The sequence below is a fragment of the Callorhinus ursinus genome, unplaced genomic scaffold (assembly GCF_003265705.2).
Source record: "Callorhinus ursinus isolate GAN/ISIS: 27379988/994484 unplaced genomic scaffold, GSC_fseal_2.0 scaffold8, whole genome shotgun sequence".
Lineage (NCBI taxonomy): Eukaryota > Metazoa > Chordata > Mammalia > Carnivora > Otariidae > Callorhinus > Callorhinus ursinus.
The window spans coordinates 51,430,298-51,447,810 of NW_027397070.1; the positions used below are offsets into that span (position 1 = coordinate 51,430,298).

Sequence of the window (17,513 nt, forward strand, 5' to 3'; positions counted from 1 at the left end):
CATAAGCAGACAAAACCAGTCCAGTCATACAAACAAAGCTCAATTCAACTCATCTTGCAAGACCAACCTGATCTGGGTCATTTCCTGTTCATGTGTCTGGAAACCATAATCAAAACTTCCCAACGTTGATTTGAGGCAATCCCTGAACAACTCCCTATCATTTAAGAAAATCCCAATATTATCAGTTTTCTGTAAATCACGCCTTTACGGGAATTCATCTCTCATTCCTTAAGATTTTTTTCTGAATTTTCCCATTTTATATCTTCCAGTTCCATTTTAGGTTGAAGTTCTTTCAAACTGCATACAGTGACAAGTGTTAACTAGACTTATTGTGGTAATCATTTCACAATATATACAAATTGTTATGTTGTATACCTGAAACTAATATGATGTTATATGTCAATTATATCTCAATAAAAGAAAAAAAAAGAATGTAAGTAAGGAACTTCCCCCAATCAGATCACCCAACATGAGAAGCTGATCTGAGAGAAAAAGCTGACACCCAGAAAGAGCAGAGACAAAGGACTTAGCAAGCACTGAAGGTTTCTAACGTCCCTGGATCCATCCAACTGTCCCTGAGGTAAGTTTCATTCCAATCATTTCTAGGGTTTGGTTATTTTGGCCAATAAATTCTACTTTTTATTTTTTTTTTGTCGACTAATTTGAATTTGTCACTTGCAGAGCTTTGACAAATTGATGACAGGCTCCTGGGGGGAGTGAATTTCGTTTCACGGCTTTAACACCTCCCATTGCGCCCTGCATAGGTTTCACCCTGCAAAGAACAGAATCCCAATCAATAGTGGTTAGAGTCATGATTCCTCAAATTTCCATTAAAATTCTGGCATATTATGTAAGACACTACAAGTATTAATGAAATTATAATATGCAGGAAATCATGAGCAAGTTCATAGTCTCAAGATATATTAGTACATCAGTTAAGTCACCTGTTTTCAGGAACAAAATGCACATATTTAACCCATTGCAAATATATCTCTTATCATTAACAGGCCATTGCCTACATAAACCATTCATATCCTTTATACCTTCTCACAATACAAAGTACTTGATATAAACATGTTTAAAATTTTTTTCATTCTACATTAATACACTGCCAGGCATATTTTATATAACAGATATCTGTAGGTATATATATCTACATACATACAGATACATATATTTATATAGGTATAGATATAGTTTTAAACAACTCCTGGAAAGTTTATTTATTGCACTTAAAAAACCTGGGGCATAAATACAACAAAGTAAAATTTTGCTCTGCAGTCTCAATAGGGCCTTTTCCATGAATTCTGTGTGTGACTTGTTCACGAAAATGGAAAGTATCTGAAGATTTTCTTCTAACTTGTCTTGATTTCCTTGAAGACTCTGGCACACAGCATGAGATTAAAATAACCTGGCATCACTGGCGTCTTTACCCACAAATACCAAGGAATAAATATTAGAATGATGGATTCTCTTTCCCTTGTCAACCATGAATGTGTTCCAGCCAGGGGCAAGGTCTAAAGAGTAATTTCAAAATAAACAAACAGAACCAAAGAGTAACTTTATTCTTTTATTCAAAGTTTATTAAAATACAAGAACAAATTTTAAAAGCACACATACCACTCAGCACCAATATAATAGCACTCTTTCTACTGATAATCTCCAAAGCATTTCTGTTTCTGCAACTGAGCAGCAGAGAAATACACACGTGCATTCTCACCACATTTACCCAGTACCCATAGCATCATGCCCCAAATAGTCTCCTTGCCAGGGAGACAAAGACAGGCAGAGGAAAACTAATGTGACTACATCCAACCACTAACTGAGTCGGTGACTCTTTCATCAGTAGTTATCATTCGCACACTAGTCACCTCTGCACATCCCAGTCTCCCTCTCTGGGCGCCCGATTACTTGGGCTAGTGATAGAGTCTGGCGATAATGTGATGCAAAACTAAGTAAAACTGGCCAACATTCCCTACCCAATATCTTTTAATTGCTTTGGTTACAAAGTACTGGATACTTATGTCTTCATAGTCTCTCATCCTAATACACATAAAAAGTACATGGGCCAGTGACGTAGTCTGGAGAAGTCTTGAGAGAATTTCTATTTATTCCCCACCCCCTTCTGTGGGTTTCTTTCATTTATGTGTTTACCTGATTGCTTTGGGGGGAGAGGGGGGAGTTTTGAGCCCAAATAGTGACTTCATTTAACATTTCCTGGGTCCTTGAGATCTCCTCAGCAAATACTAAATAAACTCCGTGGAGCTCTGGTGCTACTGCCTCAGATGGGCAGCAAGCCCTGACTTGCATGAGCAGTCTTGTTTGGACATCTGTACCTGTTTGCTTTCTATTGGTTCAGACTCGCCTTAAAACAGAGCTGGGTCTCTTAAGTCTGAGACCTTGCTTCTGCTGCTATCCACAACATAAGGCATTAGGAAGTGGCCCAATATTCACCTCACCCTAAAGTCATTCATTGACACCTAGCAGCCCTCTTCCATTGGTGAGAAGTTTCTTTCCAAATTCTCCCAAATCAGTTGACCAAATTCCCAGGACCTAGCTCTTCTCAGTTAGCAACTTCCTGACTCTCCCAGGCCCTACTTCCTTCTTTCATGGAGGACCTCAAGATACTACCAAGAAAATGCTGATCACCAAGCAGAGATCCATACTTATGCCCCATTCTGGATGTACATATGAAACCTAAGTTTGGATTCTATTTTTAAGATAAAGGAGAAAGTAGGGAGAAAGTTGGGCTATAACTAAAAACATTTTGCTCTGATTTTTGGCAATATCATTTTAAGTTCCTGGAATTGGAATTCTTACTGTTAATCTCCACTGCTGAGAGACATGACATTGGACATGTTCTGAAAGCTCTACGTGCTGGAGAGGTTTCCATTAACTCTTCAATGGGACAGAAATTGGTGTCTACATTTTCCCCTTTGCAATGGCCATATGATTCTAATTAAGCTAATTTTCCAAACCATCAGTCAGCTTTACGGAATGGAAAGTCCTGTACATCAGTGCATTCCTTTTGCTGTGGATATAACCAATAGGGCATGCTAAGAGCACCTTGTATCCAGCTGGGAATTCTCCCAAAGGCATAGTTTTGTCTTTAACATGCCCTCTGGTATTTTATGCAGCAAGGCAGTACCCACACATGACCTCACCATATTTCATATTTTTTATTCAAGAGCCCAAATAGTGAAATACACTTCAGGCAAAATAAAAGACAGCAGGCTTCTCTTCTTTCCTTGGTCATAGAATAGGCATTTTCTGCTTAATGGCAGAATTTAAATCAATAGGTCATTTAGAACTTGATATTACCAAAAATCAAGGGTACATTCTATAAACAAGGTGAAGACATAGTACCAGAGATCCAAAACATGAATATAAAAAGTCATATAAGTTAAACGACTGTCACTTTAGCTATACAAAGAACAGTTACTAGTCTGCCTCTAAGGAGGTCAGTTACATTTTAATATCTATATCAAACATTTCTACATTATTGTGTGGGCATTTCATTCATGCCCATTCAAGAAAGTCATTGTTGATTCCACTAAAATTTTCTCTAAGCAATAAAATAAAGTAAGTTTGAATAGTTCCAAGACATACATCTTTCAAACACTAAATGTTTGAGTAAATCCAGATGCTATGATAATATCTAAAATCTCTTGGAAACTATTTCAATAATAGACAAGCTAATTCAGTTTAAAAGGCTAAACTGATAGCTCCATGTAAACACAGCCTGTGGGGGAGGGGATGTTTAAGTCTCAATTGTTCAAAGGAACATACTTTACAAAGTATGTTTGAACAATTGTTCAAATGAACATACTTTACAAAGACAAGATAGGTGGGGTGGGTATTGACGATCTAATAATTTCTCTGAGCATACCAGCTAAGCATTGATTCTCTTCTACTTCAAATAATGAGTTCTTGTTATATTCATAAAAGATACATCATAGGAAATCATAAAAAATCATGTTGAGATAAATAGGTTACATAATTACAGGCTTATCATAACTCTGGTAACACCAAGCCATTCTACATACTGTAGGATTCCTGAGCTTTGTCAATTCACTTTCTTCATTGGCCCCTAACTGCCTTTCTTCCAGAAAGTCTTCTATGTTCTATTGAACATATCTTTTTCCCTGATATTCAGCCTATGCCTTTGTATATTTACTTCCACTGCTTCATTTTTCCATTGGAATATCCTCATGGAGAGGAATTGCACACACACGACCTTCTCTTTTCCTTAAACATATATCACGACTGGGTGCTTTTTCCATCATCCTTTTTCCCAGACAACTAGCACTGCCTTAGCCAAATCTCATCCCCCCACCAGCTTCTCTAACATCCTGTTCCATTATTGTACATGTAGAACAAAGGGGAAGTTTAAGGACAACAGGGCGAGTGTGCTGCAACCAAGTTTTCATTTTACTTTTCTAGGGTACCACATAATCTTGACACCTTTTTAAAGATAAAATTCAATGGGGCCCACTGAGTAGTCTGGAGTATAGGGTTTAATGACTGGGAACTCTGAAATAATCTGTTTTCCGTGGGAATTTCCAGAAATTTGTTAGATGATGCCACATTTTCAAAATTTGCTTTGTTTCTTTGCAGGTGTATTTTATAGAATTTAAGACACTGGAAAGCTTAAATGTTGCTGTAAAAAAAATCAGTTAAAATAGTACATTAATATCTAAACAGTAAACTAGTGATATGACTGATACATTGTTCCAGTTCTGTTTTGTTTTTTTAATATATTTTTTGTTCTTACACACTCAGTTTCCACCTTTTTCTTATTTCAGGCAACTAGTTCCAGAAGATATTTTCAACTTGAGAATTTTTTTTTCTATGACTTTTATTTTATGATTCAATCATTAATGGAATGGTCATAAGAACCTTTGATTGTACATATCAATACAACCATGTACTGTGATCTGACAGCATCCTCAAATTTACAATAAAAAATTTATAACACAAAATTAATTGGTCTATTCTTTGGGGATTATGATATTTAGATATTATATTCTAGGTAAAACTATAGTATCTTTAAAGAGAAATGTGTGTGTGTGTGTGTATGTATGTGTGTGTGTATATATATATATATATATATATATATATATATATATATAGCATTATAATGATGAAAGAGGCCTTAGATTACTAGACCTCAGCTAACTGGAACAAAGGAAGACCCAGTCCAAATTTAAATGTAAATGGGAATTCCATTTCACCAAATTCCATGCCACTGAGGGTTGCTTTATATCAAAGCCTCCAAAATTATTAATGAGAATTGTCTCAAACTAACTTTCTATTCCTCTATTTTGTAACTGAAGAAATCTTGCTTATTTGCACCTCTTATTCATTATAGTTCACCTACTTTGGGAGGAGAACAGTGCTATAGCTGAATGGCCAGGGCACCTACCTCCCACAGCAGCTGAGAATATATTTATATATATTATAAAGACTATATTATGAAGAATGTACTCTCCAGCTCAGCCACTGTTATGGAGACTAAGACCAAGAATGAGTGGGGCCACATCATAATTGTAGGAATGGAGAGGGACAGACCAGCATCACTGGACCTACTGGTTTTACATTTAATCAGTATCATGGGGTATAATTCACCCACTGAAAATATACATACCACAGACCTGTTTAAAAAAGTAATTATTTCTGCCAAAGAATCCTCATAATTACAAATAATGAAGTGTGGGGTTCTTTTTTTCCCCTTTCTATCCCCCTTTCTCCCTCAATTGAGGGGTATATGATAAATACATTGATTTCATATGTATATTCTCAATGCTAATTTCAGTTGAGCTGTTTCTTTTTCTGGCCCATATATGTTTTATGTTTCCATGTTTCTGTGACTAACAAGTTAGTCCCACTCTCTATTGCTTCAAGGGGAAACTCTGTGAAGCCTCCTCATCTTTCTGCCTCCTGTCCCTAGCTTGTCAATTTGATTTTCTTCTAGGGCTTTCCCCACTTGCCTAGAAAGGAACCCTAAGATTTCAGATAATCATCCTCATCCTCCAGGTAGGGATCATTCTTGATATCTGCAAATATACCTGTGAGTTCTGGGATGTTTAGACTGGCATAGAGCACCACAAGGCTAGAAACTAGAACAGCAGAAACTACTCGAACACTGTTAAACACAAGTCTTAACCACAAGGACTGGGCTCAAGGACTCGTTATAAGTAAATATTGGGGAACCTTCCAGATGGGCTCTATCCATCCTGAATAAAGTGTAGGCAATACCCCTTATACTAATAAGGACAATAATTCCCCAACATAGTAGTTATTCAGGTAAGTCTTTTCTTCAAGTCCCAAAGCATGCAGCAGCTGCATTACTTCTTTCCCAAGGCAGAATGAACACATGTTGAAACAGGGTTTCTTCCTCTCCATCTTGGGATCTTTTCACTCAGGGCTTTTCACTAGGAAGAGATGTGCTGGGGTACTATTTAGCCAAATGCCATTTGAGTGGTAAAAGGAATATGGAGATGTTAGAGGTTTATGTTCTTCTGACATGTAAATTCCTGTCTTTCAGCAAGACAATGGGACTCAGTTGAAATAGTGGATTCAGTTCTTAGTTTCCTTTCCTTAACATAATTTAAAAAAAAAAAAAAAACAACTCTTTTACAATCATACCTTTAACCAGCTAATCTAGATTTCATCTTTTGCTGAAATTCTTCTCCAGCCAACGCCGGACTTCTTGAAGGTTGTAGCAGAAGGGGCCCTTTCCTCCCAGATAAGCAATTTTCTGTCTCTGCACAATACACACACGTTCAAAGGCTACCCCATAAGCTACATTGGCATTATTGTCCATGCGGTCAGCCACAACTCGGCACTGGGGCGGCAAGGAGAAACGCTCCAGAAGCTGGTGGGCTGCTGCACATCGGTCTTCCTGGTTCCTGTGCTTCTTCACTTCAAAAGACAAAGAAGAATCACCAGGCACTGCCCAACCATCTGAAGGATGAGCCTCATCAATGTAGACCAACAGGAAGTCAGCCACTGATGAGAACTCTTCCACCAGTTTGCTGAAGGCTGGCAGCTGGCTAGTAAAAGGAGGTCAAGTGGCTGAGCCAAAGTTGACCACCAGTGGGCGCTCAGGGCTGGCAAAGTCAAGAAGGTGGCACTCGGCTCCATCAACCATCTTCACCTGGGCACCATTTCTACTGTTGTCACCTCCTTCAGAATTGGAGACATGTACCACACTGGAATTGGGGGCATCTTCACCCAATTTCACCTGGTGGTGAAAAAAAAAGGGGGAGAGAATACCATATGAAATGCGTTGTTACTCCATTTCACTCTATACAGAAACAACTGGCTCTAATCAAATGTGGTATTCCTTCATAGGATGTAATAAACCTATATTGATTTAAGTAAAGAGGCATCATCACAGGTAATGTAAAAAAAAGGCCCTAAAAAGAGTAGAAGTCTTTTTCATTCTGTAGAGTCACTGAGGCTAATTGTTTTCAGCATCGAAGGCATCTCAGTTAACTCTCTTCATCATTACATTGAGGCTGGTATTCTTTACTACCCTTACTTTGCTGTCAATGGTTAGCACACATTGTATAACAAATGATTAATTGGCTTCATTTTAAAAGTTAAAAGTGAATGGTCTAGTTTAAGAGAAATTATCAGAGTTGTGGGAGTTAGGTACCTCCTTCTGAATTCCCACTAATGAATTCCAAAATACTTGGGAAAGACCTTTATATTCTTCCATGATGCTAATTCATTTAATCTCAACCAATGGACAATGATCCCAATGAAGTGTATTTCTGTCCAGAACTAGAAAACCTGGGCTCTGCCATTTACTGGAAGGGCTACTTCCACTTCACCTCTTCAGTGCCTCAGGTTTTCCATCTGTAAAATGGTGATAATAGTGCCTTCCTTGGACAGTTATAGGGTGATAACCTAAGAAAACGAGCTCTTGTACACTACAAATCATTGTGTGGGTATAGGTTCCAACATTAAATGTCACCCAAACATGTGAAACAGCATATCATCTTTCTGGGAAATTCTATTTTTAAAAAAAAGATTATCCTTAGAAGTGATTTGAGCTCTTCTCTATATGATGTCCTTCCTGGAGGTTTCTCAAGCTGCTACTTACTTTCAGGTTCCTACAACTGGAACCTCACCCCATTTCCATAAAACAAATGAAATAACAAAAACATACAATTATTCCAGAATTCTTTTAATTCCTCATTTTTCATGTGTTTTTGGTTTGGTTTGTTTTCTTGTTTTTATCTAGGAAATCACAAACCATTTACTAGTCTATCATACATTCTATTAAGGAGCTCCTCTGAACTAAAAAATATTCAGGCAGGTATAGAAGAAGGTATGCAAGAAAATTGTTCCACATTCCCCTTTGCAAGTGGTTTAAATAGCTGAACACAGACTGAAGGAAAGTTTGCTGGCCTTTGGATCTGTAAATTGATAATAAAAAGCTGGCAACATAAAAGAACCAATTACCTCAGTTTGAATTAACACAATCGGATCTTCCCCTAGAATGGTTTAATCAAAGCCAATAACATTAGGGACAACTTACGACAGCCCAATTGATTTTTATACACTATACTTAATATTACAAAACACTTCCAACTGGATCGACTTATTCCCTTCATATAAATACAGCCACACATAACACTGCTAGTAATTGAAGTCACTTAGAAGTAAATTGTTAAAAACTCAACAATCCAAACTGATGTAAAATACTCAAGGGCTTTTATTCAGAAGCTTCTATCTAATGTGAATACATAACTCATTTTAACTGTAGAGAAAGAAGTAAAGAAGTTCTTTCTCCCTTCTGAAAAATCCTAGCAATGCAGATTTGAAATGATACAATTAGTTTTCCTAAAAAATCTTAGAATAACAACCTTGTTTCTTAGAAAAGGAAGCTGTTGGTATGATTTAAATAAGTACATTTGTTTTCAGTTACTATCAGGGAGAAAGTTACTTTATTTATGTTAATTTTCTTAGTTAATTTGCAAGTTACACTAGATGGAGAAATCTAATAAGCCACTTTCAGTTGGGTTATTTTATATGAGGTAAAATAATACCTCATTCATCTCTGAGGTATTAAAATATACTTACAATTTAAAGATACACATTTTAAAGGTATTATAAACTTTTTAATCTATGGGTACTTCTTGTACTTCTTTGTAGATCTAGGTGGTGGGTAGCATTACCATTACCTTCTTGTTAGATTTTTCCCACTTAAAATACAGGTAATAATTATAGAAGGGCTGCTTTCAATGATATTATGTTGTGTTCCTCAATACACTGTGATATAAAGATCTGAATGCATTCAGACCAGTCTAAATCCATGAACTGTCATAGTGACTTCTTGTTAAGTGAGCAACCCATACACAGGAGAAAAATCATCTCTGGACTGTAGACTTATAGGTTCTTGGTAGGTGAAAACAACCATCTGCTTGTTGGAGTCATTTTAAAGACCTCTGATGCCCCTGACTCTCACCCAGGCAGAGCTGCTGATCCTTGCATTATTCTTGATTATTCAACTGAACAATCTAATCTGATGCTTCAGTCACAGGTGACTCTCTTATTACCTGTAGTTAATTTTCTTGGAAAGTTAAAGCACCTCCTCCTTCTTCTTAGTGACACATAGCTCAGCCACATAATTCTTTTCAAAATACAGACTAGTCCACGTCAGAAAATTTCAAACAAGTATAATACATTTACTCTAAAATTAAAAATTAGAAAAGTTACCAAACACATGCTTGTGTGTGTGTGTGTGTGTGTGTGTGTGTGTGTGTGTGTGTGTGTGTAGTGCCAGCAGCAGGGTTGGCATTTTGTTAAGCTGGGAATTTTGTTGAATGAATTACTGAGTGAATAATAGCGGTTATAATCCTAGGAGTAGGGGCCAATGAAGAATTTTACACTTAATAATAATCTTGACCTGCAAAGAACATAACTGTGTTTGGGTGATGGATATGCTACTGAGTCAGATAATTTGGAAATGTGAATCCTGGAGCCCTATTGTAGAGTTCTGTCATAATCAACACCAAATATGTTCTTGATTATCTCGGCTGGTCTGTGTATGAAATGATAGTAGCCAATCCTCTTTATTTTGCTGAGCAGCCATGGGACCCTACTGCAGATTGGAAGGTCATAAGGGGACATCCTGTTCATGAGGGTGACTAGGTTAGAGAAAACGTGTAGGTAAGACCAATGATAATAATAAACCTATGAGAAGAAAAAAAAACACCCATTATCTGTGAGTCCCAACGTGAGTAGACCAGTAGTCTGCTTTTGTAAACCTCATCAACTAATTGTAAAAGTTTGTCCATTTTGCTAAAACCTGCTGATGACAATTTAGCAATGATAAAGAAAAAATAAACTTCAGAAATTTAAAAAATGAAAGTTCCCTTTAACCTAAAAAATAAATCTTTTAAAAGGACATTATTGTCTTTTCTCAATTGCCATTTGAGAACAATGTCATTTCTCATTTGATCTCTGTGACAATTAAATTCCTATTATGACCAGAATTTCAAATGAAGAGTTTCTTGGTTTGCTCAGTTATACTCCCTGCTGAGACAGAATGGGAGAATCACCATTGTCTTCAATGATGGAAGATTCTTTGCTTTCCCCAGGAGCAAAGCATTCCTTGACAAAGAGCCAGGATGATGAAGAAAATAAAGTTCATCCCATAATAACATTTAGGCTGCAGGAAAGAAGCTCAACAAAAACAAGTTATCCCCTGGTACTCCCAAACTTTGTTTAATTTCCCACAGTGGCACAGAAAGTCTCCTGGCCACAAGTTACCTATCATCTTAATTTCTCCTTCTTAGAGGGTTTGTGTTTGGTTTTTGTCCTTAATGAGACATATTTGCCAAAGAGGCATTCAAAAGGCATTTTTTACTCTTGCGGAAGAGTAATTAGGTCGGTACCTCTTTCCCTGCCAGCATTAGCTGCTCTAAAGAGAACCCTGCCCAGTATTTAATGCCCAAACACAAGAAGCATCATTTCCACTAATTGGTCTTGAAGTTCCGATGTTCCCAAAGGGTCCCTTTATTTTGCAAGGATCAGAAAGGACATACGTAAAATGTAATATCGTCATCACTGACTTTATCGCTCTCATCTGCGCTCTTACAGTTGTCCTTTCTTATGTTTGTGTAATCAACATCAACACAACACCAACAAGGGAGGTGAATAAAGGGCTGCATTTTTACAATACAGGGCATCTCTGGGCAGAGCACAAATGTTGTGATAGCCATATTTATAAATATGAACAAGAGTGTAAATATACGGCATATAAATTGACTCCCTTGATGATGGTATTCCTTTTACTGACAGTGTTCAGTGCATGGGGAAAAGGATAATACTTCTTTAGCATGTGGACTGTGAAATGCAGGGCAAGGGAAAAAAAGAACCATTCATCAGGCAGAAGCTGGAAATAGAGCATATACTACTAACCTTGTTTTTTTTTCCCCCCTTTTCCACAGCCCAAGAAAGGCTTCTGGACAAAATATCACCTCATCTTATGGTAGGAAGTAAAGCAAATGATAAAAATGGTGGTGGGTATGTGGTAGAACAATATTTACACATCCTTCTTGCTACCCAAAGCCCTGGAATGGCTTTATTAACCATCAAGAATTTTCAAATTCTTTGACATAATGACCAGACTACATCAGCGGGCCTTACAAACATGGCCAAACAATTATTAAGCAGCAATTTACCCATTTACATTCAAATTGGCCAAATAAACCAGAGTTGAAGAATGAGCTACCTACTCTTTCCTTTTGGTCATTCTCTTTTTGATTTGTACCTTGAAAACCTTGATTTGTACCTGCGCTCTAGCACTTCCTAGTGGTTTATCCAAGTGATGGACAAGCTCTGGCTGTGGCCTCCTTTGTGTTCTTTTGGGACAATTTCTCTCTTAAAAGGGCTATTTTCCATTGTAGAAACTAGTGTCAAAAGGTTTGAGGTGAATGAAGAGGAGAAGGATGCTAGAAACCCTTTCAAAACCAAAATTATATGTTCAAATGAATATGTTTTCTGTGCTACTGCAGTATTTACCATGCAGAGGCTAAACTGCTTGTCAGCATCTATACTGTGTGTTTACTTTTACACTTCATTTAGGTAGGAGCCAGGCTCCCAGACAGGGTAGTTTGCTTATTGGTTGCATTTTTGAGTCTTGGAACACCAGCACAAGGATGCAGTGTTAGACGCAATGACACAGATTAGGAAAACTTAAAGAACACACATCTGGTGTTCACCTCTGTCACAAGTTTCCGTAGACATTCTTTTTCATCAATACCTTGCACGGAACTCCCTCTAACCAAGCGCAAGTTATCTTTAAAGGTTTCCCTCTGAAGTTAATTTTAACTCCCAGTCAATATTTTAACGAAGAAGGGTTGTTTTATTTTGTTCTGTTGATTTCCTTGTGGCCTCCTGTTGGAGCCAAATACAGGGATAGCACTTTGCCAGCAATATCTTCCCAAATATCTGACCTTCAACAAAGGGAATTATAAAGGACGTGCCTAATGTATTACAGGTGCGCAAACCCCTTAGCCGGGAAAACCCTGCTTCTGCAGGTGGCAGCCTCAAAGTAACACAAGTCAGGATTGTGAAATACAGTGGTGCTGTCTCACACAGAACCTCATCCGGTGTGGCCCCAGATTGGCTACACCCAAAGACAGTGTCGCAGATGACAACAGCAGTCAGGGAAGTGATTCAACCTGTTTCAGAGATTCACCGTGACCCTTAAATGCCACCACAGCCACCACCACCTTGTCATACTTGGGAGACAGAAGGAGACCTAAAATCAAGGCAAGCTGTGTTCACAACGTTTCTATTCATTAGACACCCAGTCCAGTCTTGTCTCTGGATATATGGGTCCTTGAGTTGCTTCTTCTCATGGTATCTATTATATAAATCATAAAAAGCAAACATAATAACATCAGTTGTGAACTTGGTCACTAATCAAATCAACAGAAACAATATAGGAGAAGAATCATAAACCATATGCAAAAAAAGAAAAAAGAAAAAAAAATCACTTGTCCTTGTCAATTTCTTGGACTACAAAACATAAAATATTGCAACACACTATATATTAGTGAAAAAAATAAATAATAAAGTTTATTGAAGAGGCATTTGTGGGGTTTTTTGCCTTTTTATTCCAATAAGCTGCTTAAGAGGAGAAACACTCCTTTTGTGGGTAACAGCAGAGCCCCCATATTTTATGTGAGATATTTATACAAGGATATATGCATATAAATAAAATTCTCCCAACTGGTGACTTTCCTTTTATAGGCAAAAAGTCAATTATCTTTCAAAGAAGTAAGAGTTTAATATGCTGAGTTCAAGCCACTGGCATTGGCATGTTATCTTCCTAATACCTACAAAATCCAGATGTGGATGAGGGAACTTGCTAATAATGTGCCTGACATACATGAGTGTGCATTCTCCACCCTCTTCCGAAGTCTTTACTCCCAAATCAAAACATAAAATTTTCACACTCAATGATACATTTGTGGGAATGAAATGGTCATCTCGATATCTCTCTCCCTCAACTCCCCTTTGCCCAACATACATAACACAAAGGAAATTATATGGTTAGAACCTTAAGCATTGTTTCCTATTATTATAAAGGAACTTTTACTAACAAGAGCTCTTACTATTCTCTGGCCTTAAGGACAACATATGCAGATGTTCTGCAGGTAACTTTTGATAACAAAGACATGCAATATAGTAAAATGCCCCTAATTCATGATGAATATTTCCTTCTTGAACACTTGTTTAATTTTCAGTGGAACAAGCTTACTCTGGATTCTTTGTGACTAGAAGTTACTTCTGTTCCTCTCCTGGTGCACAGATTTATTTTTCTAGAATTTATTGATGGGGGATTCATTCCTTCCCCCTTCTCTGATTCTGAGTTTTAATCCTGTTTCTGAGGTGCCACTTGTCTATAATGTACCACTTCTCTGGCTTCCATATGTCTCTCAAACTCCCTTCCCTGGCATCTCAGACAAGGTCCCCCAATACAGTTAGGGAAAACCAAGATTGTCTACTTGGACCACAACTTTTGCCAAATGAGTCCATTCTTCTTAATTAAGCCCAGAGATCTTTAGGACTCATGTGGGCATGGGCAGAGAGGACAACGGACAAAGGACCAGTTCCCCTTTGCCCCTTGAGATTTGAGTTGGGGGTGTCCTACCAAAAGGCTGGGATGACAGTAAGTCTTAGAAACAAAGATCATCAAGTCTGGTCTTGAGAAGCAGCCCTGGGACATGAGTTCTGCAGCTAAGTAAGGTCACTGCTCCAGTGCTCAAGACACGTGTTATAACAGGTTTGAGACTATAACGAACCATAATGGACTTATCTGCTCTTTCTAGGACAACTTGTTTCACTTTTGAGAAAGCAAATGTGATTTCCCCTACAAAGTCTGATTTCTGACAGCTAGTTCTCAGCTCCTTCTTTTTTGTAAATTGGTATCCAGTAACCCAGGACTCGGTGCCTGATAACCACTTCAAAAGGGTTCAAATCAAAGAAGTCATGGGGATGAAAAGTGTAGCATAGGGAATATAGTCAATAATTTTGTAATAACTTTGTATGGTGACAGATGATAACCACACATATCATGGTGAACATTTCTTAATGTATATAATTGTATATAATTGTCGAAACCCCATGTCGTACACCTGTTCATTGTATGTCAACTATCCTTCAATTACAAAAATGTCCATGTAGAGGAGGATGCTGCACACAGGGCTGCCTTCATTAACTCTTACCTCTACCAGAAACGAGGGGGGCTATTATGCCAAATCACACTGGCTGTGACCATCTTGTTACATCTTGCCAACTCTGAGGGTTCTGAGTAGCATTTTCTTTTTTTCCCCTTGCTTTTCAGTACCCACCATTGAACTGTCTTTCCTAATGCACCTCCACCTCTCATCAAGCAAACCCTCAAAATCCCAGTTTGTGACAAGAGCAGGTTAAACGCAGCAGTCTCCCCTCCCCCGACATTTTCTGACTTTTCCCTAAGTTATTTAACCGGCACAAACACCCTCTACTCCAAAATTGCAGCAAGACACGAATGACCCTTATTAGAAAGCCTCCTTACTAAGTCACGCCGAGTCATTATGGCTTAATACCTGTCAGCCCCAAATCTAACCTGTGTGACAGGTGTGGAAGGTGCAGGAAGGAGCTCCCTTGAGCATAACCACCAGGCCCCCAAAGAGAGCTCCATGACCCCAGCCCAGTGCTCCCCACGGCCTGCTGTCCCTAACTTGCCAACCCCTACCCCTGCTGACCACGGGAGAAGCCCCTGTCCGGAGCAGCTCACCTGCTTGTAGGCATCGAGGAGGAAGCTTTTCCAGATGCAGCGCATTCCCTCTGAGGTCAGCATGCGCCTCCACTCCCCGCGAGTGGACTTGGAGCGGCTCAGCAGCAGCACCACGTGCTTGAGGAGAATGACCGAGTCATAGAGTGCCAGGAAGAGGCAGTTGGAGAAAAAAACTGGCAGAATTTGCAGTGTGATCAGCAAGTCTACGCTGAGGATGCCCATCTTCTCTGCCTCCCAGTCAGTTCCCTTGTGCGCTCTGGTTCCCTTTCACCCTCTTATTTAAAAGGGGGGTGGTGATAGAGGGGGTGGGGGAGATAAAGGGGAAGGCCGGGGGTGGGGGGAGAAGGAGAAAAACTAAATTAAAAGGAAGCCCAAGTTGTCTCCTCTTTCAAAGAAGCAGAAATGGTAAGACCAAGTCCAGTCTCTCCAGCCCAGCAGTTGGAGTGTGCCCATCAATTCATTCAATTCGGAGCTGCTGCTTTTTTTTTTTTTTTTTTTCAGGATTTAAGATGTTAAAAAAAAAAAAAAAAAAAACCACACACACAAACTGGCGTACCCGTTCCTAATCCAGTTACCCCTCTCAGAGTCGGTTAAAGACAGGCAGTTCTACTTTCATTTCCAAGCACCTATGAGACTGTGGCAGAGATTGCAAAATTTTCTTTAGCTTTTCATTGTCTCTATGTTCAGAAACGTAGCCTGTTTCTTTCTTGAATTGCCAGAGTTTTAAAAAATGTGCTTTAAGGGTAGTTTTTCCCCTTCTTTACTCCGTTTTACACACACTTTCTGTTCTCCTTCTCCCAAGCTGTCTCCCTCTCTCCCTTCCCCAGGAGCGACTGACTCCTCTTTTCCTCACTCCCTCTGGCTTTTCCTTCGTGCTATCTGTCTGTGGTGCAAAGTGCCTCTCTCTCTGCAGCCCAGTGAGTCTCCCTGAAGCCTTTTATACATTCCCTGGCTAATTGCTGCAATAGAGAAATGAAAGCCTAATCTTGGTAAAGATCTTGACGTCACTGAGAAAGAGGGCTTTACTTTGGCCAGAACTGCAGTGAATAGAAAAGCAAAACTCTCGACAACTTTTTTTTTTTTTTTTTAGAAGGAGGGGGGGTAGAGGGACAGTGGAATTTTGCTTTGTGATTTAAAGAGAGGGAGAGAGAAAAAAAATTAATACTTTTGACGGTTTTCAGGAAATGCTTCTAGACTTTGGGAAAAGTAATTTAATTTAACGTGTAAATTGATAGGAAACTCTCTCTCCTCTGATGATGATTATTGTTATTGTTCATTTATGAGGGGTTTTTGGAAAGAAAGCATTCTGGAAGGCAGGTAGAAAAGAGAAAGAGTACTCAGGGATGGTCTCTGTTCTATTTTTTAGAAGATGTGGATGCTTACATCTGGTCTTTATACCTTTATACTGTGACAGTTTCTCGTCAGATTTGTGACCTAGGTTCTTTAAATATTTTTGAGTCATGATCTTATTTAAGAAAATGCAAAGTGAGTTGTGAGGTGGAAAACTTTTAAACTCTTTGAGTACCATCAGAGCATTTCTCTAAAGCTTTTTGCAGAAAATTAATACAAGTTTTCTTTTCAGTGTTACTGAAATTTCCAATGCAAAAAAGAAAAGAAAAAGAAAAAGAAAATCTTCCAGACAACCATGAAAGCAGCTAGGTGACCAGACCTTCTTTTAGTTCCATTTTGCCTACATGCAGATTAAATTAAAACTTTCTATCAAGTGGCATTAAGATGCCATAATACTGAGAAATAAATTTCTTTATAAGTGAGCTCTTTAAATTCTGTACTTCCCGTGCTTCTGTTAACATAACCCTTAAGAGACCTGAAGCTTTAGGGAATCTTCCTTTTGCCTTGAAAAAAAAATTTAATTAAATTTGTAGGTGTTTAGGAGCAGACTTTGAATTGGTTCAAGAGCCACACTGAACATTGCTCAATGGCTCGCCTCTGCCATTAGTTTCCAGGACCGATGTCTAGGCAGACAATGCTTTGGCAGAATGCCATGACCCCCACCTCATTCTAGTTTTCCTTCCTCACTTACCTAACCGATCACCTCTAGGAATTATGTTTTCTTGGAAGAAAGAGTAGTAAGTACAGACACTGGGGTGGGGTTACAGAATTTAAATTGAAAATTAATTAGCCAACTTTTCTATGTACACAGTGCTCTCATTAAGCATGAGCTAAGCAGGAGATGCAAACCTGT

General features: G+C 38.5%; 1 protein-coding gene and 1 long non-coding RNA gene across 3 annotated transcripts in view; one reads left to right on the forward strand and one right to left on the reverse strand.

The window, feature by feature from the left end:
• Window positions 1–1,615: 1,615 nt before the first annotated feature.
• Window positions 1,616–16,194, reverse strand: DIO2 (iodothyronine deiodinase 2). The gene is given in 3 exon segments (XM_025870465.2): window positions 1,616–6,673; window positions 6,676–7,246; window positions 15,311–16,194. Coding segments are annotated over 3 exon segments (816 nt in total). The 5' UTR covers window positions 15,533–16,194; the 3' UTR covers window positions 1,616–6,650.
• Window positions 15,460–17,513, forward strand: part of LOC141373292 (uncharacterized) — a 130,696-nt gene continuing 128,642 nt past the window's right edge. For both annotated transcript variants that reach the window (XR_012379109.1, XR_012379110.1), the window contains exon 1: window positions 15,460–15,547. This is a non-coding gene — a long non-coding RNA (uncharacterized lncRNA). The remainder of the gene's footprint in view (window positions 15,548–17,513) is intronic.